The sequence below is a fragment of the Mustelus asterias genome, chromosome 27 (assembly GCF_964213995.1).
Source record: "Mustelus asterias chromosome 27, sMusAst1.hap1.1, whole genome shotgun sequence".
Lineage (NCBI taxonomy): Eukaryota > Metazoa > Chordata > Chondrichthyes > Carcharhiniformes > Triakidae > Mustelus > Mustelus asterias.
This window is the reverse complement of record NC_135827.1, coordinates 3,608,246-3,635,473: the sequence shown is the minus strand read 5'-3', so window position 1 is coordinate 3,635,473 and position 27,228 is coordinate 3,608,246. Positions and strand designations below refer to the sequence as shown.

General features: G+C 43.6%; 1 protein-coding gene and 1 pseudogene across 4 annotated transcripts in view; one reads left to right on the top strand and one right to left on the bottom strand.

The window, feature by feature from the left end:
• Positions 1 to 27,228, top strand: part of ets1 (v-ets avian erythroblastosis virus E26 oncogene homolog 1) — a 99,035-nt gene that overhangs the window by 11,065 nt on the left and 60,742 nt on the right. For 2 of the 4 annotated variants that reach the window (XM_078199248.1, XM_078199245.1), the window contains exon 1: positions 23,343 to 23,737. The exons of the other annotated variants lie outside the window; for them this stretch is intronic. In XM_078199248.1, the coding sequence (XP_078055374.1) occupies positions 23,458 to 23,737 (280 nt within the window). In that variant the 5' untranslated portion in view covers positions 23,343 to 23,457. Of the gene's footprint in view, positions 1 to 23,342; positions 23,738 to 27,228 lie in introns of those variants that run through there. 4 annotated transcript variants of the gene reach the window in all.
• LOC144480090 (5S ribosomal RNA) lies at positions 2,081 to 2,200 on the bottom strand (annotated as a pseudogene).

Genomic DNA, 27,228 nt, shown 5'->3' with positions numbered 1-27,228 from the left:
CTCTCCCTCTTTAGTTAAGGTCTCCTATCCTTATTGCATCTTCTCTTTTTTCTCTGAGAGACTACCTCCTCTCTCTGATGAAGAAACAAAGAGAAAAGAAAGGAAACTTAGGTAATACATGAAAATGTTTCAAATATGTAGCAGTTCCATTGGAATTTGAAGGAGCAAAGGAAGACTTTCATAAGAAAGCCTTCATAAATTTGCTGTAAACAATGTAAAGTTAGTTTGATTTGTTTTAATCCATTCTTTTATGGAATAAAGTCCACAAGTGCTGCTGCTGTGTCTATTTGTGTGCATACTTTGGCTGCCGCTCTGGGCCTGAGCCCATTACTTCCATTTCCACTTTTATTTTCCTTCTTTTTAACTTCTCATCTCTCTGCTCCTCCGAGACTTTTCTCTCCTGTCATTAGACCTCTTTTACTATCTCCCCCTCAGGTAATCAGACTTCCCAAATCTCTACCTCAACCCTTTAGTACTACATGACCATCTGACTCACCTCCTACCATCCGAGGCTTACCTCCCTCCTAGATAAGCCTCCAGATTCCCCATGTCTCTGTTGGAATTCTTTAAACAGTCTTTTGAGGCACTCGTCATTGCCATCTCAACAGCAATCCAACTTCCCACCCAATTCTCTCATCGACCTTCCTGCCTAACACGCTGGGTAAGGGCTGATCTTGACAGTCTTCTCTCTGTGCAACTCCCCCTTCTGAGTCATGATCCTGTAGACTCTGCTAGTGATCCTGCTATCGCTGCCCCTTTCCACACCTCCCTCTAAAATGCCTTACCTAATATCTCCTTATTTGACTCAGTATCATTTTGATTTATAATGTCTCTGTGAAGCTTCTTGGGACATTTTATTCCCTTAAAGGGACCATGGCCAGGATTTTCATTACCAAGGCTTCCTGACTTACTGGCCCTGCTTGGTAGAAAGGCCTCTGAATAGCATGATTTCTATGCTGAGCGACAGATACAAGATTGAGTCTGGCCTGCCATCCCAGATGAAGGTTGGAAGTAGCCTGATTTAAAGATTCCCTTTGGTTCTCTAGGGTTTTGCTCTATTGTGTTGAAGGCTGTTTGGCCCTTTAACTCTCACTTAAGTCACCTCCCTTTCACTCCCCATGGCCTCTTTTATAACCTTCACACCATGTCAATCCCAACTCATGACACCCTCTCCCCAGTCGTCCCCATGCCCTCAACCTATTCCATGCCAATTCAGGCTCTCCACCCATTCTCCCTGACATCTGATACCCTTCATGCCAACTCATGGCCTTTCCTTGTCCACTCACCCAATATACAAAAGCAATGAACCATATACGAACAATGGCTCAGGAAAAAAAAATCCATTCACAAATCTTTTTTTCCTACCAGAAGACTTCTTACCCCTGTTCTTATTAAACTTGTCCAGAAAATTCCTAGGGTATAAGAGATGCCTACACCCTCAATGCAGCCAGCCAGGTCATTAGTGCGATGTTCGGGCTCATTACCCTCGGGGTTATCCCACATCGGTGAAGTACGGAGCACCAGGAATGCAATGGGAATTCAAGAATTGAGTCTGGTCTGCCAGATGGCTCTTAGAGTCATTCCAACTAGTTGAAAAATCTGGATCCATATAAACACAAGATGGTGTTGTTATACTTAGTGGTCATTAAGAAAGGAATGAAGGGAACTGTGAATATCATAGAATAGAATCCCTATAGTGCAGAAGGAGACCATTCCGCCCATCAAGCCTGCACCGGCAACAATCCCACTCAGACACTCTCCCCATAACCCCACGTACTTATCCTGATAATCCTCCTGACACTAAAGGGGCAATTTAGCATGGCCAATCAACTTAACCCACACACCTTTTGGAGCGTGGGAAGAAACCAGAGCACCCGAAGGGAACCCATGCAGAACATGCAAACTCCACACAGAATATGCTGATGCTGCAGTCGATTATCATCTTGGGTTTAGTGGCAGTACCTACGTATTAGTTCTAAAGGAATCTCTGGTAACTACTGGATGGAACATGTCCCAACATTTTCCATCCCCATCACCCTGCCCTTGGTTTTCCATTCCAGCTAGCCAACTCTTTTGCTGAAGGCTACCGCACCCGATATTCCCAGGCAGTCTCCCATCCAGGTACTAACCAGGCCTGAGTCTGCTTAACTTCATGAGATCAGACAAGATCAGGCATTTTCAGATTAGTATGGCTATAGGCCAGCCTAGTTATCCACTCATGACTCACACACGACAGGATCAGTGGACAATTGAACTGCAATTTGTGTGTTGATTGAAACACACAGTGCAGATTGAGGCCTGTGTCTGACCATGCCTTGAATGTTAGCAAATGGCGTGACTTGTGAAACTTTCTTTAGCAGATAGTCACACCTCACTCAGGTCTTAGTGTACCAGCATCTGATGCAAATTTAGACTTAATTTGAATGTTTTAAAAAAGCCCAGCCAATTTATTATGTTAATGAAGAGTTGACAGTATAGTTGGCACTTAGTATTACACTAAAAATGTCACTCTTGACGCTAGTGAGCAGAGCAATGCGGCGAAGATGATATAACTCAGTGTTTTTGGTTGGCATTCACTTAAAATGTATTATTTAAATAGTTTAAAGAGTTTGTTCTTGAGAAAAGAGTTATGTACCACAAGCCAATACAATAATAATGCCTGGTGATCAACAGAGAACTACAAACAGGAAGGCAAGCCTGTGCGCTCAATACGTTACCACACATCTGAGATCTGAGCTTTATCATGAACCACATTCAGTCATCACCTCCAAAGCAGCAACTCTTATCAGGACTTTTCTTGTTTCTCTCCATTTTATAAAGAAGGATTGTGCTTTTTTTGTTAAATTTTTCACTCTTGTTCCTTGCATAAAATTTGAAATAAGCCACCCTTCACATTCTTTCTTCCTCTGAAATTGACCAAGTTGAAATCAAGTATCGTTGTGCCATGTCCTGCTCTAATTCATTCATTTCCAGGTCCCTCAAAACAATGTATTGTCACCTCCTGTAATCATCCCCCTTCCTAAAATCCGCTAAAAATGTAATGTCACCTAATCACTATTAATTCATGTTACATTTCCTCCTATGATACTGGGTGACCACTTAACAGAACACCTTTCCTCAGTCCACAAGTCTGGCCTTGACCTTCCTGGCGCTTGCAATTTCAACTCACTATCTTGTTGTCATACCCATATGTCCATCCTTGGCCTGCTGCAATGTTTCAGTGAAACCCAGTGCAAACTGGAGGAAATGAAACCCAGTGCAAATCATGTGCATGATTTCCTTAAGCTGCATGGCTCAGCACCATTCCCAATGGTGCAGTTACTCACTAAAAGAGCAGCTTCTCTATCACTGAGGCTTTGCAAAAGTCCAGTTTTTGGTTCACTGAAGTGTTACATTTTCTTCATCTACACAGAAACTTGTGGTTTGTGGCAAGTACTTTGCCCTGTACAGAGTGTTAACTCATCTTATTTAATTTTGGTTGAGTATTGCTTCATTAACGAGTGACCCACCATATACTTAGATAATGAATAGCATTTCTTTTGAAGTGTTGATGTGGTAAATTTAGACAACTAGTGATGGCAAATATAAGGGCTAAACTACCAGCCCAGATGACTGGAACAAATACACCAAGGCCATTAGATGCTAATCTTGGAAATTTTGAGTCTTCAAAAAATAATAAATAGAATGTTCTTGACTTTTATTTGTCTGGTAAGGTAAAGAGTTGGGAGCAATCAGGTTAAAGAAATTTTAAGTTCTTTGTTTCCTCTACTTTTGCAAAAATATTTGTCAAAAATGTCTGTATATGAATACATTAACAGAAATGAGAGAAAAGGCTCTTCCATGATTATCCTGTCTATTAGACATTGTAACAATATTCCACCATTCTTAATTACGACTCCTAGGAGCAACAGGTACATAGAAACAAAACTGACCAATCTTAGGTAAATGTCCAACAAATGTTTCCAAAAAATGTTGTAACTTTCCGACAAATCTCCAAACCATTTTATAATGCATGTGAGCAAACTTCAGGTAGTCACTAATAGTTCAATGAGCTACACTTCCTCATGTTCTCCACATATTCTTCACTGGCCCTTTCTATCTGTCAAACGTTTATTGATTATCCTCATAAAATATATAACCTCCTCTGTGCATTCCCACTGTCTCCCTGAATCAGTAGTAACAGAGATTACAGTTCATCTGTGTAGAGTTCTTTATTTTTTGGTCTAAGTTTGAATTGGTCTAACTTTGTTCCAAAGTTTGAGTTAATATTGAACATGGCACCAAAATTCAATGTATCCAATTTTTTAAACTACCATTCAGACAAATTAGCCACAGCTTTCATGACTTCAGGAGATCCCAAATTGCTTCACAACTGAACCAAGTATTTTTGAAATACCTAAGGGCAAACTCCGTAGCCATTTAAGACAGAAAAAGTCCACAAAAAACAAACAGATTAATGACCAGTTAACCAATTTTAATGATATTGATTGAGAAATAAATGTTTGTCAAGACATCGAAAACTCCCCTATTCTTTATAGAGTGCGGCGGGATCTTTCGCATTCACCTGATGTAGCAGATAAGGTTTCAGTTTAATGTTTAAAAAGACTACACCCTCAACAGCACAACAATCCCTCAATCCTGCTCTGAAGCTTTGGCCTAGATTATGTATGGAACTGTCTAGATTCTATAGTGATGCTTGAATCCCCAACCTTCTGAATTCCAAAAAAACTCGACCGACTGAGCCAAGACTTCAGTTGTCTCCATGCGGCACTGAAGGAAGACTGACATTGACTCCACATTGCAATGACTAGAGTTACTCTGGATAGAATGTCAATCGAGCAATGTGATGCATTTTTTTCACTAATTGCTGCAAGTTTCTGGAAGTATTTCAACACAGCAGGATCAGTTTCAATAATAACTCTTGGTGATAAGACCTCTCACATCCCACTTACACTCCAAGCAAACGTAAGTAAATTCTATCATATCTGCATGTAAACAATTTCCTCACTCTGGAAATACAAATCTGTTGTGAGACCGATAACTTTAAAAAAATAAATTTGAGTTTCCAGTGGCCAACTTAAAGAAATTGCATAACAGATTTCAAATTTCATACCTTTTATTGTAACAAATGAACAAAAAGCAACTTTGACCAAACAATAGGTAACATGTACTCTAAACTACAGAAATATTATCTTGTTAATGCTTTAATACAACTGAAAATATCCCCTTTTGGTTATACTTTACTCTGTCCCTTAAGTGGACACTCTGTTCTCCTGGAACCAGTCTGCAATGATTCTGAGCTCCTGGCTTTTATGGTGAGATTTTTCCTGGAAATTTCTTCCTGTAGCCAAATCTAGGTAATTCTTCCAATTAGAACATACGGCATAAAAAAGCTACAGCACAAACAGGCCCTTCGGCCCACAAGTTGCGTCGAACATGTCCCTACCTACTAGGCTTACCTATAACCCTCTATCTTACTAACTTCCATGAACTTATCCAAAAGTCTCTTAAAAGACCCTATCGAATCCATCTCCACCACCACTACCGGCAGCCGATTCCACGCACCCACCACCCTCTGAGTGAAAAACTTACCCCAACATCTCCTCTACCTACTCCCCAGCACCCTAAACCTGTGACCTCTTGTGGCAACCATTCCAGCCCTGGGTAAAAGCCTCTGAGAATCCACTCTATCAATACCCCTCAACATCTTATTCACCTCTATCAGGTCACCTCTCATCCTTTGCCTCTCCAAGGAGAAAAGACCTAGCTCTCTCAACCTATCCTCATAAGGCATGCCACCTAATCCAGGCAACATCCTTGCAAATCTCCTCTGCACCCTTTCTATGGCTTCCACGTCCTTTCTGTAATGAGGCGACCAGAACTGGGCACGGTACTCCAGGTGGGGTCTGACCAGGGTACTATACAGCTGCAGCATTATCTCCCGATTTCTAAACTCAATTCCTCTATTGATGAAGGCCAGTATTCCATATGCCTTCTTAACCACAGCCTCCACCTGCGACGCTGCTTTGAGCGTCCTATGAACCCGGACCCAAGATCCTTCTGATCTTCCACACTGCCAAGCGTCTTACCCTTAATATTATATTCTTTCATCCTATTCGACCTGCCAAAATGAACTACCACACACTTATCTGGGTTGAAGTCCATCTGCCACTTCTCTGCCCAGTCTTGCATCTTATCTATGTCTCATTGCAACTGCTGACATCCCTCTACACTATCCACAACCCCACCAACCTTTGTGTTATCAGCAAACTTGCCAACCCATCCTTCCACTTCCTCATGCAGGTCATTTATAAAAATCACAAAGAGCAAGGGTCCCAGAACAGATCCCTGGGGCACTCCACTGGTGACCGACCACCATGCTGAAAAATACCCATCTACAACCACTCTTTGCCTTCTGTGGGCAAGCCAGTTCTAAATCCACAAAGCAATGTCCCCTTGTATCCCATGCCCCTTCACTTTCTCAATGAGCCTTGCATGGGGCACCTTATTAAATGCCTTGCTGAAATCCATATAAACTATATCTACTGCTCTTCCCTCGTCTGTGTCTAGTCACATCTTCAAAAAATTCAATTACGCTCGTAAGGCATGATCTGCCTTGGACAAAGCTGTGCTGGCTATTTCTGATCATACTATTCCTCTCCAGGTGTTCATAAATCCTGCCTCTCAGGATCTTCTCCATCAACTTACCAACCACTGAAGTTAGATTCACCGGTCTATAATTTCCCGGGCTATCTCTTCTCCCTTTCTTGAATAATGGAACCACATCCGCAATCCTCTGGAACCTCTCCCATCTCCATTGATGACGCAAAGATCATTGCCAGAGGCTCAGCAATCTCTTCCCTCGCCTCCCACAGTAACCTGGGGTACATCCCATCTGGTCCCAGCGATTTATCTAACTTGATGCTTTTCAAAAGCTCCAACACATCCTCTTTCCTAATGTCCACATGTTCAATCTTCTCAGTCCACTGCAAGTCTGCACTGCAACTACCAAGATCCTTTTCCACTGTGAATACTGAAGCAAAGTTTTCATTGAGTACCTCTGCCATTTCTACCAGTTCTATACAGACTTTCCCACCATCACATTTGATAGGTCCTACTCCTTCACATTTTATCCTCTTGCTCTTAACATACTTGTAGAATGCCTTGGGGTTTTCCTTTATCCTGTCTGCCAAGGCCTTCTCATGACCCCTTCTTGCCCTTCTAATTTCCCTCTTAAGTTCCTTCCTACTAGTCGTATACTCTTCTAGATTTCTAACATTACCTAGCTCCCTGAACCTTTTGTAGGCTTTTCTTTTCTTCTTGACTAAATTTGTTACAGCTTTCGTGCACCATGGTTCCTGTGACCTACCATAACTCCCCTGTCTCATTGGAATGTTGCTTGTAGAGCTCCAGACAAATTTTCCTTGAAAATTTGGCACCTTTCTTCTGTACATTTTCCTGAGAAAACCTCCTTCCAATTTATGCCTCTAATTTCCTGCCGAATTGCCCTTACTCCAAATAAACATTTTCCTAGCTTGACTGATCCTATCTCTCTCCAATGCTCATGTAAAGGAGATAGAGTTATGATCACTATCCCCAAAATGCTCTCCCACTGAGAGATCTGACACCTGCCCAGGTTCATTCCCTAATACCAAATCAAGTACAGCCTCTCCTCTTGTAGGCTTATCCACATACTGTGTCAGGAAGCCCTCCTGAACACACCTAACAAACTCCTCCCCATCTAACCCCTTACCCTAGGGATATTCCAATCGATATTTGGAAAATTAAAATCTCCCATCACGACCATTCTGTTATTATCACATCTCCCCAGGATCTGCTTCCCAATCTGTTCCTCCACGTCCCTACTACTATTGGGCGGCCTATAGAAAACACCCAGTAAAGTTATTGACTCCTTCCTGTTGCGAACCTCCACCCACAGAGATTCCGTAGACAATCCCTTTGTGGCATCCATCTTTTCTACAGCTGTGACACTATCCCTGATCAACAGTGCCACCCCCCCACCTCTTTTGCCTCCTTCCCTGTCCCTCCTGAAACACTTGAAACCCGGCAATTGAAGTATCCAGTCCTGTCCCTGAGATAACCAAGTCTCTGTAATGGCCAACACATCACACTTCCAAGTAGTGATCCACGCTCTAAGCTCATCCATTTTGTTCACTACACTCCTTGCGTTAAAATACACACATCTCAACCCTTCGGTCTGAGCGCTCCCCTTCTCCGTCACCTGCCTATCCTCCCTCTCACACTGTCTACAAGCCCCTTTTTATTTTTAAGCTAACCTCCTCTCTCCCAGTCACCTCAGTTTGATTGCCACCCCCCATCCATTCTAGTTTAAACACTCCCCAGTAGCCTTAGCAAACCTTCCTGCCAGGATATTGGTCCCTCTGGGATTTAAGTGAAACCCGTCCTTTTTGTACAGGTTGCACCTGCCCCTAAAGAGGTCCCAATGATCCAGGAACCTGAATCCCTGACCCCTGCTCCAATCCCTCAGTCACGCATTTATCCTCCACCTTATTCCGTTCCTTCCCTCACTGTCTCGTGGCACAGGCAGCAATCGCAAGATTACCAACTTTTGCATTCCTTCTTCTTAACTCCCTACCTAACTTCCTATATTCTCCTTTCATAACCCCTTCCCCTTTCCTGCCTATGTCAGTGGTACCAGTATGCACCACGACCTCTGGCTCCTCTCCCTCCCACTTCAGGATTTCTTGGATACGGTCAGAAACATCCCTGATCCCGGCACCAGGGAGGCAAACCACCATCCGCGTTTCTCGACTTCCTCCACAGAAACGCCTGTCTGACCCCCTCACTGTAGAGTCCCCGATCACCACTGCCTTCCTCCTCCTTTCCTTACCCTTCTGTGCTACAAGGCCGGACTCCGCGCCGGAGGCACGACCACTGCTGCTTCCACCAGTTGGGCTGTCCACCCCAACAGAACTCAAACAAGAGTACTTATTTTTAAGGGGCACAACCACTGGGGTACTCTCGACCACCTGACTTTTCCCTTTCCTGACTGTGACCCACTTGCCTGCCTCTTGTGGCCCCGGTGTGACCACCTGCCTATAACTCCTATCTATCACCTCCTCGCTTTCCCTGACCAGACGGATGTCCTCGAGCTGCAGCTCCAGTTCCCTAACTCGGTCCCTTAGGAGCCGCAGTTCGACGCACCCAGCGCAGATATGCACTTCTGGGAGGTTAGGAGACTCCACGACCTCCCACATCCGGCACTGAGAACAGCAAACTGGCTTCACATTCATAATGCCCCTTTTCCTCAGATCCCACAGGGAAAGAACTGAAGATTTAAAAGGTGAAACAACTAAAAACTAAGCCTACCCTGCCTCGCCCGCTTCCACCCAAGCCCTTCAGCCCTCACTCTGTTACCTGCTCACTCTGCTGCCCGCTAACGACGCTGCCTGCTGGATAGTGCGACTTGCTTTTTAAACCTCCCGCGTGGTTAAAAAAACATTTTTTCTTTTTTTTCCCCAGGTCACCCCGCGCCCGGCCTACTTCCGCTTTTCCCTTAAACTCGTAAAAAAGAAACCCCGCGAAAAAGTAATGAAAATAAAGTTAATCCCTTAACTTTGATTAAAGTTAATCAATTCCTGTTAAAATTCTTACAAACTAAGTCTCCTCAATCTGAAGGTGATCTCCTACCTGCATTCTTTCATGGTGAACCATTGAAACTTGCTGCCTTCTGACTCTCAGCTCGCTCTTGGATTCTGACAGACTGAAACATATCTGTGAGATTTAGTGATATTTTATGAAAACACCCTGTGAGTCGATCCTACAGTGGATTCGTATGGACCCTCCTCCATCAAAGCCCATATCAATGGCAATGTGAATCACATGAACCATGTATCTGGGCAGAAAGACTAGTTAGCTATCTTTTAGACTCCCAACTTTATTTTATCTTATAACTTAATAGTTTAAAGTATAACTGTTTGAAAATCCTAGCATTCCTAAATCTTTCTTCAGTCTTTGGAGACTAACAGTCTACATAAACTTTGGTCATTGTTTACAGGAATAAAAAACATCTTGCGCCTTCTTGCCAGTTAAACAACCTTCCCCCCCATCCCCAATCCTCTTTAATCTTTTAACACCCCAAGCCACCCAGGTTTGCTGTTGGCAGAATTCAGAGCAGGTCACAAGAATCCCCCACACCGCATGCCTAAATTTTGGTCCAATTTAAAGACACCATCCCAAAACATAGAAATCTTATAAAACCTTACATTTGTAACAGATCGCAAAGTGATACCTCAACACAGATAATGTTTTCTGCCTCAACATTTGTGTCTCTCCCTCTACTCTTCTTTTACTTCATTAATCTACGTACTTGCGTGATGCAAATTATGGGATAGGACTCTTTCTAGTTTGTAATGGGCACTTGTTTAGCACTAATTTCTGTTTGTAAATACATTCGTAAGATCATCTCAAAGCTTATTTGTCTGCTGTACACTTGGGTCAAGAATTTCTTTGAAGGTGCTCCTGTTGGTAACTTTGCCAGAAATGAGGCAGAATCCTTGCTGGTGTGCGGAAATGCACTTATGGCAAATTTACAGTGATGGAACAGGAGCAGCCACAGGAAATTACCAGCCATCATCCTTTCTCATACTGGTGCACCCCAATGCCATCAATTTGCTTAGTTTTGCTTCTTTCTTATTTCCCGAAGGCTGAGGTGCTGCCTATCTGGAACACTTCATAATATTCAAGGTAAATTGAGGATGATTCAGTGTTTCATGTAAAATTAATTGCCACTTCTCAGGACTTGTCGTCCCTCTCTTAGCTAATTCTAAAATATTGTTTGCCGTTTTAAGCACTGTTTTATACTTTGCTATTAGTATATCATGCCATCTGTATATTGTATTATAGGTTTGAGAGGGTTTTCCATAGATTTCTACTGGAGATTATCCTCGCTTGCATGAAGCCAAGGTCCCTGCCACTGTGGTTAATCTAAATGGTGGTGAACAAAGTGTGGATTTGCTCTTTATTGGAAGAAGGCAGTTTTACAGAATGATATTTCTTTTGATTTATTGCATTAACCACACACACAACTGGGATTACCAGCGCGAGGCAGTGCACAATGCAGAACAGATCTAATTTTGCAGTGTTTAGCAAGCTCACTCAGAGGAACCACAGAACGACTGGTATGGGAAATGGAAAAATGTCACGTTAGCTCAGTAAAGAGATAGCCTTCTGAGGTTAACACTAAACACACCTTTTAGACAAAGCAGCTTTATTCTTCTTCTGACTCAAGTCTGTTTGTTGAGGAGGGAGTTGGCTAGTTTGGTCATATTTATCAGTATGATAACAGTTTCAATTTAAAGAGTTAGTATTTGCCAATACTGTGTTAGATTAGCCTGAGCTATAACTTCCTGTTGCAACACTGCCTCTTGTCGCTTTAATGCTAAGTTTATAATTGCTAAATTTACATTGGAAACCAATAAAAAAAACTTTCTGAAATGTTTTGATGGTTTTGACAGCACTCCAATTCTGAAAGACTCATGCTTGTTGATTGCATGAAATATACAGAACTGTGACTTATATAAAGAGTTGACACACATTCATTACAATACATTAGCTTTCCAACATTGGTGATCATCAAGAAACCTGGTCCTTCTTTCACTGAATCTGCATCATGTGGTCAAACAGAAATTCAAATGATAGGACTATCCCCAAAACCGAGAAGATGAATAGCTCTCTTGAATACTGAGGCATTGAATGAAGTAAATATTTATTGGTGCACCTGATATAAATTTGACCTGGATTATGTTTTCTTTGGTATCGATGACTGACATATTTCCAAATTCACTCTTGCTTTGCATTTCCCTGTATTACTTACATTATTGTACATTAATAAAGGCAGTCAACTGCTGTTGAAATTACTATTCAATATTTATGGAATTTCTCTCCGATACCTGTGAATTCAACTGAATATATTGAAGTTGGGTTTAAAAGTCTAACTACAGATTATAAACATTGATTTCATTTGCCCAATCATGGGCTGGATACTACAGGGAGGAAGTCGGTCCCGAACCGACTGACCTGAAAAAGGCCTCTCCACAATGATAATCCGGACTAAACAAGCTGAGGGTCGGACCTCTGCCTCTCTGAGGAAGGAGGTCCCACCCATGAGATGTGCCAGGCAATCTGATTGGATGGCAGCTCTAGCAGTCCCAGCTGCTCCAGGGCTCACTAGTGGGCACTGCTGGAACAGCAAGGATGAAGAGGGCATGCCCCCAGAGAGAGGTATTGCTGGGTTTTTGACAAAAAGTTAATGGTGAGACAAGCAAGGGCTATGGGAAGTTGGGGGAGCTGGGTTTTGAAGGTTAGGCATGGTGGAACTGAGTGGGGTGGGGTGATTATCATTTTTTTGGGGGGGATGCCCCCAATGCACCCCCAATTCCTGCCTTCTCAATAAAATTGTGTAAGAAATGGCCTTCTCAGTATTGCCTGCCTGCCACTGCACAGAATTTTATGGCAGCAGAGTAGATTGAAGGCCTTAAGTGGACGACATTTGGCCACTTAATGCTCTGTATTGGCTGGCTAGTAGGTGTCTTACCCACCCCATGTATTATGGGTATCGCGTCAGGGGTGGGTGGGAAGTTTAAAGTATAAGTTTATTTATTGGTGTCACAAGTAGGCATACCTTAATACTGCAATGAAGTTACTGTGAAAATCCTCTAGTTCTTACACTCTGGCGCCTGTTTGAGGAGGTGGTGGACTGGCCACCTGAAATATTTTACATGTCCCATCCTGGCCAAAATCATGTCTGGTGGGAGGCCATAAAATCCAGCTCCATGAGCAGATGCAAGCATATTGCTGTCTGAAAGTAGCTGCTATGCTGAGTCTAAACTTTTACGTCTTATATTCTCATTACTCTAACATTGACAGGTATGGGATTCAGGCTATTTTCTTATTAGTCTGTCAGCCCTAATAGCTATCAGCAACATCACAGCTTTCATTCCCATTGAGATGGTTATTAGTTATTCAAACTAAGTTTCTTCAGGTCATGAAGCTTGTTCATAATATTTGATATTCTTTTGTTTGCTATGCATTTTTGGAAACTTTTAATAAATATTAAAGGATGCAAGAAACTGAATTGGGCTACACAGGGGTATGTCTGTTCTTTGTTACACCAAACAGGTGTGAATTTGGATGTGGTTTGAACATTTCCTAAAACATAAGATTATAAACCCAGGGATCCATGCCAGTAGGTCATAGACCACTTTGAAAAAAGCCTATTGTAGGTTCATAACTGCTTTGTCAGACCAGGTACTACTTGACGCCAACAGTGAAAGCCTGAAATAGAAAATATTCCATTCTCCAGTATTAACATTGTCCACCTGGGCACAAAAAAGAGGGAAATGAGCACTTTTGGTGCTATTTTTTTCTTTAAAAATTTTAATAGTTGTATCTCTTTGGTTTGCTAGAATGTATAATTGGGACACGGGCTTTGCTAAAGCTAACTTCACATCATCAGAGTCCATCAATCACAAAAATAATCCCAACTGGCTGCTGTTCTCCGCTCCTAGCAGTAAGCTCGAAGATTCTGATAGTGCCGCCTTATTTCTAATCTGCATTTTAGCTTCACTGGGAAGCGATGGAAAGAATGGGACGCATGAAACGCAAACACTTTCTTCAACCCAAATAAAGATTTTATTTTACCTGATCATATATTTGGCAGCTGGTCACTCCTATGAATATGGTCACATGACTGATTGTTTAATTCATCTGTTATGCAACAATATTGTTCAATCAAAACAGGCATTGGTCTCATATATTCCATCCTGTGCCTTTCAATTACGGAATAATAGCTGGGTCATGTGATTTAATTGGTTAGATGTCTGTTGTCTGCAATAATTAATCTTCACATAACATGAGAAATAATAATTTGTGGGAATGGCCATCAGGGGTGATAAAGATAATTGGACATTTAAAGAAATTTGCTAAAAGACATCCCTGTCATTCCTCAACCCCCATTGGTTCCAGTTAAGTAAGAAAGACAACGACAAATGCAATCAATTTGTGCAATAAGGTCCTTTTAAAAACAATGAAATGATTAATCAGCTCCGGTGTCTTTGCTGGATTAGGGAATGTTGCTGAAGAAGTTGGGAAAATTCCTTACTCTTTTTTGGAACAGTGCTTTGGGATCTTTAACATCAACTTTACAAGCAGATAAAGTCTTGGTTTAACATCCCCACTGAAAGGCAGCATCTCTGACAATGCTGCGCTCTCTCAGTGCTGCATCCTATCCCTAGTCTCTACTTCACCCTCTCCTCAAGCCAGGACCATAGACAAGCATGAGAATGAGTAATGATGATGAGCAGGGATCTCCTTAATATCATCAGCAACACCATTGATTGGAGATTTTCAACTCTGACAGATTTGATAATTTTCTGTTATTCCTTTAGTTTCCAATCACCGGTTCCACCAAAGTTTTTGGAAACTTTCATTGATTGAGTAAACTATGAACAACTCAGTTACTGCAAACAGTGTAGAACAATTTGTGAGACCTTGATACTAACTTGTCAAATCATATACTTGATAGCTTGGCTTTTCTTCTTCTGATATCTCACTTTCATTCATATCCTGTTCACCCTCATGCTGCTTCCACAGTGCAGCAATCAATGTAATGTGATCACAGTTAACCTCACCAGGCACCTTCAGAATGATGCGGTTTTCAAATCCTACAACTTCACCTGTCATTATTCCTCTATCTTTTTAGTAGCAATTTCACTGACACATGCTATCATGATAACAAAGCTCAGCCAAAATGTGGCTGGGTCAGATAAACTAGCATTTTTTGCACGTTTCACACCCAGATCTGAGCAGATCTCCTCTGGAGTGTGGTCTAAGTTCCACAGTCACTTCAATGTTGGCCAGAGGAAATTGATAAGTTTTCCTTCCACTTAATGCAGTCTCGTAGGTTTGTGTAGTTGCCCAGGACAGGATTGGATATGGTTGTAATAGTCCCCATTGAATAACCATGGACATACAAGGGGTGATTCTCCCAACAAAGTTCGTAAGTGGTGAATTTGCGGGAAAATTAGTGTAAATCACGATTGCTTTTTTTCAGTCGGAGTTCACACTAGAATCTCCGCACTCTGTGCAATGCAGAGGTCACAATCGTGAATATCATTAAAAGCTCAGGGGGCGGGGTCTATTCACGCCGGAGCCTGACAGTTCTGGAACTCTGCGCATGCGCAGTGGCCCCAATCTGTCAGCCTGCAGTTTGCTGCCCAGCTTGAATGCTGGCCAGCCCGGGACCCCCGCAGTGCTGCACCACACCCCCCCTCCCTGCCAGCAGTGACGATTCCCCCCACCCCCCACGTGAGGCAGTCCACCGCCCCCCTCCCCCCCCCACCCCCCCCCACTCCAGCCCCGACTGATCCCTGTGCAGAATGGCAGCGGTGCCAAGGTGCTCCTTGGGCAGTGCCAGGGAGCACAGGCTGGGGGCCCATGCCCAGCGGGCACCACTCCCGCCGCCCGGCCCCCTGGGGATCCCTGATTCATCCCCCCCCCTCTTCACTCCAGCAGTGTCTCCCGCCACATCCCCAAAAGTGGGGAGCTAGTCTGAACCCCGCCGGAGTGAAATTGTACTGACGGGGTGGGAGATGCTAGCGGGCCCGGAGACGTCAGTCCCAGGCTTGCTAATCACATTAAAATAAGATTAAAAATAGATTTAAATGACTTACTTGCTGTTCCCGCTGTTTTCCAGCATGGTCGCCACAGCACTGGATATCCGGTGCTCGGAGATGCGCACGTGGCAGAAACGCATGCGCAAATCCCACAAATTGATTCACACGCGATTCTCCTGGCCTGCCGTGCAGAAAAATTAGCGCGGCAGGATGAGAGAATCGCCCCCACAATGTCTCAGCTCCATAAATAATTGCCAATTGAGTGAGGTATCACCCAACAACTTTTTTTTTCTTTCCTCATTGGATGTGGGGTCACTAGCAGTACTAATTACCCATCCCTAATTGCTCATGCACTGAGTGGCCTGCTATGCCATTTCGGAGGGCATTTAAGAGTCAACCACCTTGCTGCAGATCTAGAGTCACATGCGGACCAGACCAGGTCAGGACGGAGGTTTCTTTCCCTAAAGGGCTTTAGTGAACCAGATGCGTTTTTATAACAGTCAGCAATGGTTTCATGGTCATTATCAGACTTTTAAGCCCAGATTTTTAAAAATTAAATTCTAATCCCACACCTGCAATGGTGGGATTCGAACCCAGACCCCCAAACCATTACTCTGTGTCTCTGGTATAGCAACAATACCATTACTCCGCCACCTCCCAAACTGGTGGAAGAAAATGTAATCCACCAAAGAATCAGGAGAGATGGGAACAGCAGGGACAAAATTATCAAGTAAACAAAATATCTAGTATGCCAAATACAAAAGGGTTCACCTATTTGATACCCCATACCATCCAACTTCCTCAATCCAACCCCGTACATTAATTATTAGGATGCTTAGATGCCTTCGGTACCCATGAGGGAACAAATTCTGCTTGGAGGAAAAATTGCTGCTGACATACTGAATATAAATGGGAAGAAATAGATGGATTGTGATAAAATCACACGCTGAGAAATAGGAGCTGGAGGGATAGATACATCGAGATTGGAGATAGAGGGCTGGATCCACTGGGAATAGAAAGGGAGAGAAAGACATACAGGAAGATTAAGGTGGAGTGAGTCAGGTATTGTAATTTTCAAGTTGGTGAGCTGCTTCTTGTTTTAAACTTGTCAGACCTGTCAATGATTGCAGCTTTGAATTGGGGATGAAAGGAATTTTTCAACTCTGATTCTAGCCCCATTTCAGTGATGAAGTGACAGTGATTGTTTCTGGAAAAAGAATATTTGAAAATGCGTAGTTTCTGAAAGCCTGTTCGAGGGTTGACAACTGGCAACAATGAACCTGACATTTTAAGAGTGGAGACTGCTCATAGTTAGAAGGTGGTAACTGGGCGTTTGCATAATAATGTCATCTTGTACTATTCTTTGGAAACTGGGAATTTATTTCATCCCTGATAGTGCTAAGCCATGACATAATAAGGTGCATCAAAACAAACAAGACTTCAGCTTCTTGTGTATGGATGCAACTTGTATGTGGGAATTATCTGTGTGCAGTCTTACCTGTGGGTAGGTGTTAGCTGTGGGTAGGTTCTTGCCTGTTAATGGTATCTCCGGTATTAGGTAACCTGTGCACATATATCACTTGCAGGTGAGTATAAATAAGTGTGCAAAACTTACAAAAGGAATATATCACCTGTATGCAACTGCCAACTGCAGTTAGATGTTATTTGCCTGTTTGGGCGTGCTAACTGTAATTGGGTGGTGTCTGGTGTGTAACCTGTAACTGGGTGTGACCTGAGAATGGATGTTAACTGTGAGTGGGTATGATATGGAACAGTGTGTTTTCCTGTGACTGGGAGTTACCTTTGAAGGAGCTGTTAATATTCAGTTGTTCACTTGATGGAACTGGGATCATTATATTTCTTGTTTTATTTTACAATTTTCTCACCTCTCAAAAGCATAGTGACTTATGCTACAGCAAGTTGCTCAGGTGAGTTCAGATAGTGAATGTAAGCAGATGATTCAACCATACACTGTCTAAGTTGAGTCAGATCTTTCTCCCCCAACCAACAACTGCCCCCCCCCCCCACCCACCCCCAACATAAAATGTCTATTGGGGTCATTGGACTTCCATTAGGATTTTATCCCTCTAATTCACCAGTGCTGTGGCCTGATTCAATGCTCCCATTGTCATTTTAATTGACGACAGCTAATTCACACAGACGAGAGAGTGAATTTTGAGCTACTGTCTTTCATAACTTAACTATTGTAGTCAGGAAAATAGGGGCTGCTGTTCAGAGGGTAGGACCATGTTGGTGTGTGTGTGTGTGTGGGTGGGGGGGGGGGGGGTGGGGAGGGCGGTGGGAGGGGGGATGGAGTTCAAACTTGTGTCCTAACTTCAGTGGAGGAGCAGCTGTAATGACCATTTACACTGTTTCTCCAGGTTTCCTGCTGATGTTCCCCTCAGGTTAGGGCAGAATCAGGAAAACTTCAGTGGAAATTGCAGGTGTGAGTCTTTTAACACCTATGGAAAAAGGAAAGTCGCAAGTCATTTTATTTTGATACAGGTAATCATACAGTCTTGTCCCAATGCAAGGTACACCTATCAGGTTTCCTATACTTAGTTATACTTGTGAGTTGGGCTATCCTCCTTACCTGTTACACCTGTTTGTCATCACCTGTATCTTTTGCTCCATTATAAATCATCAGGCTGAATGGATTGTTTCCCAGATGGCTGAAGGAAGCCAGAAAGGAAATAACAGATGACCTGAGAATCATTTTCCAATCCTCACCCATACAGGCAAGGTTCAAGAGGAATGGAGGTCTGCGAACATTATACCATTATTTAAAAAGGGTGCAAGGGATATAAGCCTTATAGGCTGGTCAGTCTGACTTTTGAGGTGGGAAAATTATTGGAATCAATTCTGAAAGATATTGTCATTTAGCAAGACACAAATTAATTAGCAACAGTCAACATGGTTTTGTTAGAGGAAAATCGTGCCTCACTAACTTAAGTGAATTTTTTGAGAAAGTAACAAGGAAGATTAATCAGGATGGTGCAGTCGATGTTGTCTACATAGATCTCAGTAAGGCATTTGTCAACGTCCCACACGGCAGACTGGTCAGAAAAGTGAGATCCCATGGTATACAAGGCGAATTGGATCAACAATTGGCTCAGCAACAGGACATAAAGGTCAATGGGCCTTCCACAGGGCTCAGAGTTGGAGCTCTTGCTATTTGTTGTATGGACTTAAATGTGGGAAGTTTGCAGAAGATACAAAAAGTTGCAATGTAGTTGATACTGAAGAGGATAGCTGCTGTCTCCAGAATTATATCAATATTTTGGTTGAGTGGGTGGAAAAGTGACAATTGGAATTCAGTCCAGAAAAGTGTGAGGTAATGCATTTGTGGATAGCAAACAAAGCAAGGGGATACTCAATAAATGGGAGGATATGGAGAGGGGTAGAAGAAGTGAGAGACTTTGGACTGTATGCCCACAAGCTCCTGAAGGTGGCAGAACAGATGGATAATGTGGCAAAGTAAAGAGAATTTGGAAAGAAATTGGATAAGGTATTTAATTTTAAAAAATAACAGCAATGTAATACTGGAATTGTATAAATTGTTGGTCAGGCCACAGCTAGAATTTTGTTTCCACTTCTGGTCACCACTAAGATGAAAGCAAATTACTGCAGATGCTGGAACCTGAAACAAAAACAGAACATGCTCAAAAGTCGGAGTAGGTCTGAGAGAGATTGAAGTTAACGGTTCAAGTCTGGATGACTCTTCGTCAGAGAGTTGAAACTTTAGCTCTGTTCTCTCCCCACTGACAGACTGCGATTATTCAGCACTTTTCTGTTTTTGTTTCTGGTCACCACATTACAGGAAGGGCATAATTGCTCTGGAGAGAGTGCAGAAAAGATTTGCAAGAATATTGCCAGAGCTCAAATTATAGCTATGAGAAGAGATTAGATAGGCTAGGGTTATTTTCCTCAGAACAGAGGAGGCTGAGGAGTGATCGAATTGAGTGGTACAAAATTATAAGGGGTATGACAGGGTAGACAGGAAAACTACAGATTTCCCTGACTGAGGGGTCAGTTACCTGGGGGCATAGATTTCAGGTGATTGGTACAAGGATTAGAGTGGACACAAGGAAAAACTTTTTTCAGCTCGCGGATCACTCCCTGAATTGATGGCTGAGGCTGAAACTCTCAGCTCATTTAGAAGGTACCTGGATCTGCACCGGAAAAGCTGTAAACTGCAAGACTACGGACCAGATGTTGGAATTATGGCCAGTGCAGACGCAATGGGCTGAATGGCCTCTTTCAGTGCCACAACATTTTCTATAATTCTATTGCTGATCGATGAAATTAAAAAATATACAGAGCCATGCAATTGAATAGATTTGTCCTAAGCTGCATTTTTAAGGGCAGGTGGAGCAGCTGAGGTGGTGAGAGGTGGCGTGGGGCGGTTTCATTTGCACAAACTGCAGTTGAGATTTCATTACCTGGGAGAGAAAAAAGTCGAGAGTGCAGAATGTAGTGTTACCGTCATAGTTAGGTTGTAGAGAAAGATCAACTTAGCGAGACATAGGTCCATTCAAATGTCTGATGGCAGCAGGGAAGAAGCTCTTCTTGAGTTGGTTGTTACGTGAGCTCAGACTTTTATATCTTTTTCCCGATGGAAGAAGGTGGAAGAGGGAATGTCTGGGTCCTTAATTATGCTGGCTGCTTTTTTTTTTGTTTGTTTTGTTTGTACTTTTGTGTGGTTACTGTAATAAAATGGAAGCCATGTTTTCACTGCTTAGTGCTGACCTCACTCACACCGAGGAGCCGCCGAAGTGACAAAATCTTAATAGTCCTAAACGTTTAGCTCAATCGACTTTGCGATTCTGATTGAGCAGATTGTGTCCAGCCCTCTTTCCAGGACTTCAAAATGTCATCCTCTAGACAAATCAGCACGAGGGCTCAGTCTTTCAAATGGGACATTGAAGTGGATTTTGAACTGATATAAAACTGACATTTCAAATTGGCCATCCGTTTAAAACACTGATTTCCATTGGCTCATTAGCAATGTCATTCAGGTGGCTTCTACAGGGGACATTTCAAGATTTCTACCCAGTTGGCAAGCTGAAAATCAACGTTATTTCCTTGAGAACCTCTCTGTTGAGATGGATGCAAATAATTCCAGATCATTATTCAAAGCCGAACAGTGTGTTCTCTCCATGTCTTGTCCAACATTGTCTCCTCAAGCAGCACCACCAAAAATTGATCCATGTCATGTGCACCTCCAGAACAGTGACTACGCTTCAAAGATCATTTAATAATTGTGAGGCACGTTATGATGTTCTGAGAATGCAGTCAGTTCTATAGATCCACATCACATGACAAATATATTACTTTATTCATGCAAATTTTCAACCATCAACATATTCCCCACTATAATACTGTACATGTGTGGTTAGGCATGCTTAAAAAATCTCACAAAACATATTGTCCTATAATGGCTGATCAATACGAAGCTGTGGAAACTGGAGAGTTTGAGTCCAGATCTACGCTGTGTTAGCTAATGGAACTCCAGTCAGTGACCAAGGCACACCTAGGCTCAGGGAAAGACTAGAGTGCCCTTTCCTGAATGTTGTCCTGTGATCTCTGCTGGAAAAATACCTCTGATTTGATACTCCCACCCCACATGCATACATACACACACGCACACGCACACACACACACATCCTGAACATACTCCCAGTGAGAGAGAATAGCATGGCATACATCTCGAAATTTGCTCCTAGTTAGCTCTCAGCAAACACCAAACTAACCACAAATCAGACCTAGGACCTCCTGCACTGCACCACATCTCCAAACCTAACAGTTCCTCCCAATGAAAATGAAAATTGCAATTTTAACATAGCGGATCCCATGGTGTCCCACTACAGCAGCATAATCTTTGACTCCAAAGGAGAACGATGGGAACAATTGACCAAAGTTCTGGTCAGATTTGTGGGTTTTATGGAACATCTGAATAGAAAAGAGATAGTGAAGGTTTAGGGAGGAAATTCCACAGCTTAGGACCCTCAATACCTGAAGGGACAGCTGCAATGGTAGGGCACAGAAGTTAAGGAGAGGCCAGAATTGGAGGAAGCCAGAGTTCACAGAGAGTTGCAGGGATTGGGAGGAATAAGCCAAGAGGCATTTGAACACAAGCATGAGAATTTTTAAATCAAACTGTCCGGGGACTGGGGGCAAGTACATGTCAGCAAGCACGGTACACACGTTATTGGCCTCAATCCTCAGATACACTAACAATTACAACTCCTTAATCTCAGAATCATTTGTATATTCAAATTAGAGCAGTTGCCTTAAAGTCAGAGGCCAGGTTAGAAACTGAATGTCAGAACTATGCCCCAGATATAAGACTAGCCACAAGCAACATACAGAAAGTAATTCATGTAAAATAAGTGCTTCTTGCTCCCCTGGTGACTCAGTTATTAAGTCAATGAGCTAAAACCAGAAAATGCTGGAAATCCTCGGCAGATCTGGCAGCATCTGTGGAGAGAGAAACAAAGAGATTGTGACCTTTCATCATCAAGCAGCTGAGGAGTTCTAACATTTTCCGGCTTTATTTAGATTACTGGTGTCTGCAGAATTTTGCTTTTGGATGAGCTACCTCATTTCAGAATGTCCCAGCATCAGACCCATTGCATTTTTAGTGATTTTGGTTGATGGATAAATGTTGGCCAGGACACTGAAGATAACGCCCCAGCTCTGACTCAAATGGTGTCTGACAATCTTTCACACCCATCTGAGAAGGCAGATAAGGCCTTGATTGAACGTGTCAACCAGAAAGATGCCATCTCTGACATTGCAGCCCTCCTCCGGTACTACACTGGAGTGTCAGCTGAGAATATATTGTCAAGTGACTGGAGAGGGGCTTGAACTCACAACCCTAACCCTAACCTGACTGACCTCAGTTGGATACACTAATTGACCTCGGTGCCATGGGGCCAAATGCACCTGAGCTTATATTCCTGTCGACCCCCATTGGGAAGTTCATAAATGTTGACTGGAGATAGGATTAGGAGTGGTTGTGATGCCTCCTCTGGACAAATAGTGACTCCCACTGTTTGGGTTCCCACAATCTTCTGGGAGAGGTACAGAGGGCATTCAAGCTTAGTGGAACCTAGAAGATGTCCAACACCTCAGGGGAGAGGCTGGATTGGAAGAGCTAACTGTCTTCACCCCGAGTCCCTGGATTCCCTTATCCATCAGTTGCACTGATAAGGAGATAGCCTGGGAACTGATGTCAGAGAGAGTCTTAAACCACAACTGAAAACAACTTTCAGCAACTGAAAGACTTGGAAAAGTTAGACTCGTGTTAAAAAATAGTTGGGAATAAAATAGTCTTCAAGGTGTGTGAGAATGAGTAGAGCAGGAGTGGGCATGTATACAGATGTGTAGAATGTTAATAGCTTTCTGTTTAATGTTGTTCCCTCTGAGCTCCAGCTGGCCAGCTGTGTGCTTACAGCTGGGAAGAGGTCCCAGATTGCAGTCATTTTTTTTTCAAATATATTTCAGTGTAAACACATGAGGCTTAAGGTCTGGGAGGTTATGGGAAGAGAGGAAACAGCGATTGTAATCTGTTAAAACGCACACACTTCCCCAGAAGAGACAGAGGGAGAAAAAAGAGAAAAAAGTAGAAACAAGCCTGGCGTCACATCCGCCTGATCCAGTACAGAGAGGGGGGAGATTTAATTATCAGGCTGGTAGCGAAGGAGTCCTCACTGAGATCTGACAGTAAAAAGTTGGGTGTGCGGGAAATTGAGACCTACTCTGAGTGCTGAAGCAGCCTGTGAGCTGAACGAGTTCAATGCGAGTCAAACCCACCCAACACACACACACATTGAGAGACGCCCTGAATGAGAGAACAACTGAGACTCGATCAGTGAGATCTACACTCACTGATAACAGAGAGAGAGAGAGAAAAACAGGACATCACCCAACTCTTGAACCAAGCAGCGCGCCTCAAAGTTTCTGCATCAGTTTTATTAAGTTTTGTTGCGTCTCCACTCCTGGTCTGAGGCGGAGGAGGATGAAGGCAGCCGTAGACCAGCCGACCCTGACTATCATCAAGACGGAGAAGACCGATGGTGAGTTTGAGAGCGGATTTACCTTCTCTCTCTCTCTCTCAGTATTTATGAATGGGGCAGACTGCTAGCTGTCATTCGGTGTCGGCAGGCTGAGAACGTGTCTTCCTTTGGCTATAATGTAGGCTTGTGTTTGCTGTTTTAAGTTGCGGGAGGGTGTCGGGTATCCTGTACCGTGTTGCTTTCCTGTGTGAATGTATTTATTATTTTAAAGAAATGCGTTGATCCTGCCGCGGCTTTTATTAAGTCACATTTGCTGCGTGCCAGTTTGAAGTTGGCGATGAGCTGGTGAACTGTCACTCTGACCCTAACTCCTCGGGCTAGGTACCAGAGCAAGCCTCTTCCTTATTTAACTAGCAGTCTGGGTGATCGGGCGTCGCAGCCCTGGTTGGAGCTCGAATCTCTCCCGTTGTAAGCAGTTTCTAACCCTCAGTGTGTGCTTTCACTGGCCTGGCCCCAGCACTCTGCATTTCATGTTTATTGGACTGTTGCTCAGATAGACACAGATCCTATGTGTTACAATGTCCTTACAGAGCGTGTTCTTATCCATTAACACATCCTGGCCACCTCTGATTTATTCCTCTATGTTTATGTGAGGAGGGGGGGGGGGGGGGTGATACACTGGGGGTAGTGGATGGGGCTGAGAGCTGTTGGTTTATGTTGAAGCCGTTACTATAAGGAGGGGTTTCGAGAGGGGGTTTCAATACCCTCGATGCAGGTGTATCTCATGACAGCTGATGGAGTTGATGGCTTAGCTTTCCCTGAGATTTGATTGTAAAGTTCCGAGTTGTAATAAAATGTGTAAATCCACTAGGTGCAAGGGGCCACACTTCCAGGAATGGGCTTGTGCCAAAAACATCAGGCAGCCTCTGGTTTGGGCGGGGTGGGGATGACTTTCTGAACTCAAAGGTGGAATTCGACAGAGTACAATAATGTTGGGTGATAATGCCTTATTCAGTCCAAAATGAAATGTTTGTCGGAAATAGTCTTCAGCCTGCAGTCTTACATTTAAATAACGCCGAAAAAACGCCATCAAAATGTCCCTACCAGCTATTACTTATTTTTTGATAACCATAACGTGTTTTGGAAAAGGAATCCAGATAACATCAGCAGATACAAACACTGAAGTACAGAGAGGGCGATGTTACAAGCAGCCTTTGAAAGGGCTGCGGTTCCTATCTCATTTTAATGCAGATTTTAAAACCAGGTTGACACAACCTTCGTTAAACTCTTCATTCAACTAGGTTTCCAGGAACTCGCTCCTCTCTCTTGGTGTGTTTTATCCTCTGCCCACCACCACTGTGGGAGTTGACGTGCTTGGCTTTATTGTTGCAAAGCATGCACAGAGTCTCCTTTATCAGTGAGGGCTGTTTTATAGAATAGCAATCCTCAGTTTACAGTCATTCGAACGAGCAGCCCAGTTTCAATCTGCTTTCATATTCGGGGAGGAGGCAGAAAGTGAGATTCATTTGAACTCCGCTGACAGCTACAGATTTCTTCAAAAATGGAAAGATACTTTAGTTAACAGGCAAGGTCCAAGCACAAGAGCTCTGGGTTTTGGTATATTTACATATTGCCGAGAGGCTGCCCAGTACCAGGAAGGGAAGCAGCTGTATCAGACAGCAAGGCCACGGAAACTGACTGCTCACTAACATTTCTGCCTGTCTTGTTGCTGACATCACATCCGAGCTTTGATATACCATCCAAAATAGGCTCAACCTCGGCCTTATTAACATACAATAGCATGGGACTGCATCTGGCTCCACCCGTAGGGGAAAACGCCAACTGGGGCCAATTGACTGCAGCCCAAATAACGGTTGATTGTCCTCGCAACTGGATTGCGGGTTTCTGCAGTCAGTCCCCGCGCGAAACCTCACCGCACGCTTCTCTGCTGCTCGGCAGGCTCCCCGTTTGGCAAACCTCAGGGAGGCTGGTGTGTGAGGCTGGTCTGAATGACATGCCCCCGGGCATCTGGACCTGCTGCTCATGAGTGGGTGCAGCAGGCACTGGAGAGGCGGATTGCTCTGCACCACATCAGTCTGGAGCTCCACATGTCCTCTTGCAAATACTTCCTCACTTAAAGGGAAAGCCAACATTAAAAGTATTTTGTCAATCTCTCCTTAGCCTCCACCTATCGATGGCCCTCTAACCAGCCCCTCCTGCGTCACTCCCACACACACTCAGTAAATCTCACCCTACTTCAGATCTTCTTCAGCTCTGACGAAGGGTCATCCAGGCTCGAAACGTTGGCTCTATTCTGTCTACACAGATGCTGAGATTTTCCAGCATTTTCTGTTCTTGTTTACTGCATCCACAGTAATTTGCTTTTATCTTAAAGTCTTTTGTATTGCTTTCGGTACCCACAGACCCACCCCTCCCCCAAGAGCCTGCAACAATTCACCAGGTATCCCAGATATGGAGCCATTTGTTTGAGCTCAGAAAAGTGTGTGTGTGTGTGTGTGTGGGGGGGGGGGGGGGGGGGGGTGAATCATGGTGACCACCCCCCCTTCTCCCTGTCCTCATCCAACCACCTCATCCAACAATGCAGGATATGGTGATGGATCAGCAGGTACGGATCAAGGATGGCCAACCTATTGCCTCCACTCCATCCACCGCCCCATGCAGGTATCTGATAATTCTGAGCTCCAAGCAGCTAACATAGGACAGATCTGTTCCTCATCTTCCATTTCTACACTGCCTCATCACCTTCGAAATGCTACAGCATCCAACTCCTTTAATGTTCAGTGACTCTTCCAGAGGTGATGCATGCACATCAAAATACCAAAATGAGATGAATGGCCAGTTTCTCACGGTGTTGGTTACTCTGTGGCTCAATGCTGTGCTGAATAGATTAGCCCTTGGTATATTTGGCCTCCTACTGATTTTATAGGGATGTGGGTGTGTGAAATAAGGCTAATAAGAACAGATACTGTAATGTATGGAATGCATGGTGTTTGAAATCTGAAATTCAATCCTTTTATTCTCTACTTTAGGTTATAGTTCCCTTCATTGTTTCCCAGGCCTGTGCATGATGCTTTGTAATGGGCGAGGATGCAGACCCTTGCTTATGCTCTGTCCCCACCTGCAGCTCGGTGGATGGGGTAAAGGTCATGGCTGTTGCATTGGGACTTATTTTTTTCTAATAATTGTTGGGCTACACCTCCAAACCCACCTGAACCCTTCATTTAGTTTCAGGCTTTTCAAACTACTAATACCAACAAAACATTTCGAATGTGTTCTGCTCCCCATCCACCCTCTCCCCCTTTCCTCCTTCACCATCACCCTCACTCTATTCCCTCTGCTTCTGTTCTCACTCCCTTACACTCTTTCCTCTCTCTCCCTCTTACCCTGATCTCTATTCCTCACTCTCCCTCTTCCTCACCCTTTCTCCACTCCACACCCCTCACCCTCCCTCTGCTTCCTCTCCCTGTGCTCCCTCTGCTCCAGCCTCCCTCCCTCTGCTCCTTCTTCCACTCCCTCATCCTCCCTCACCC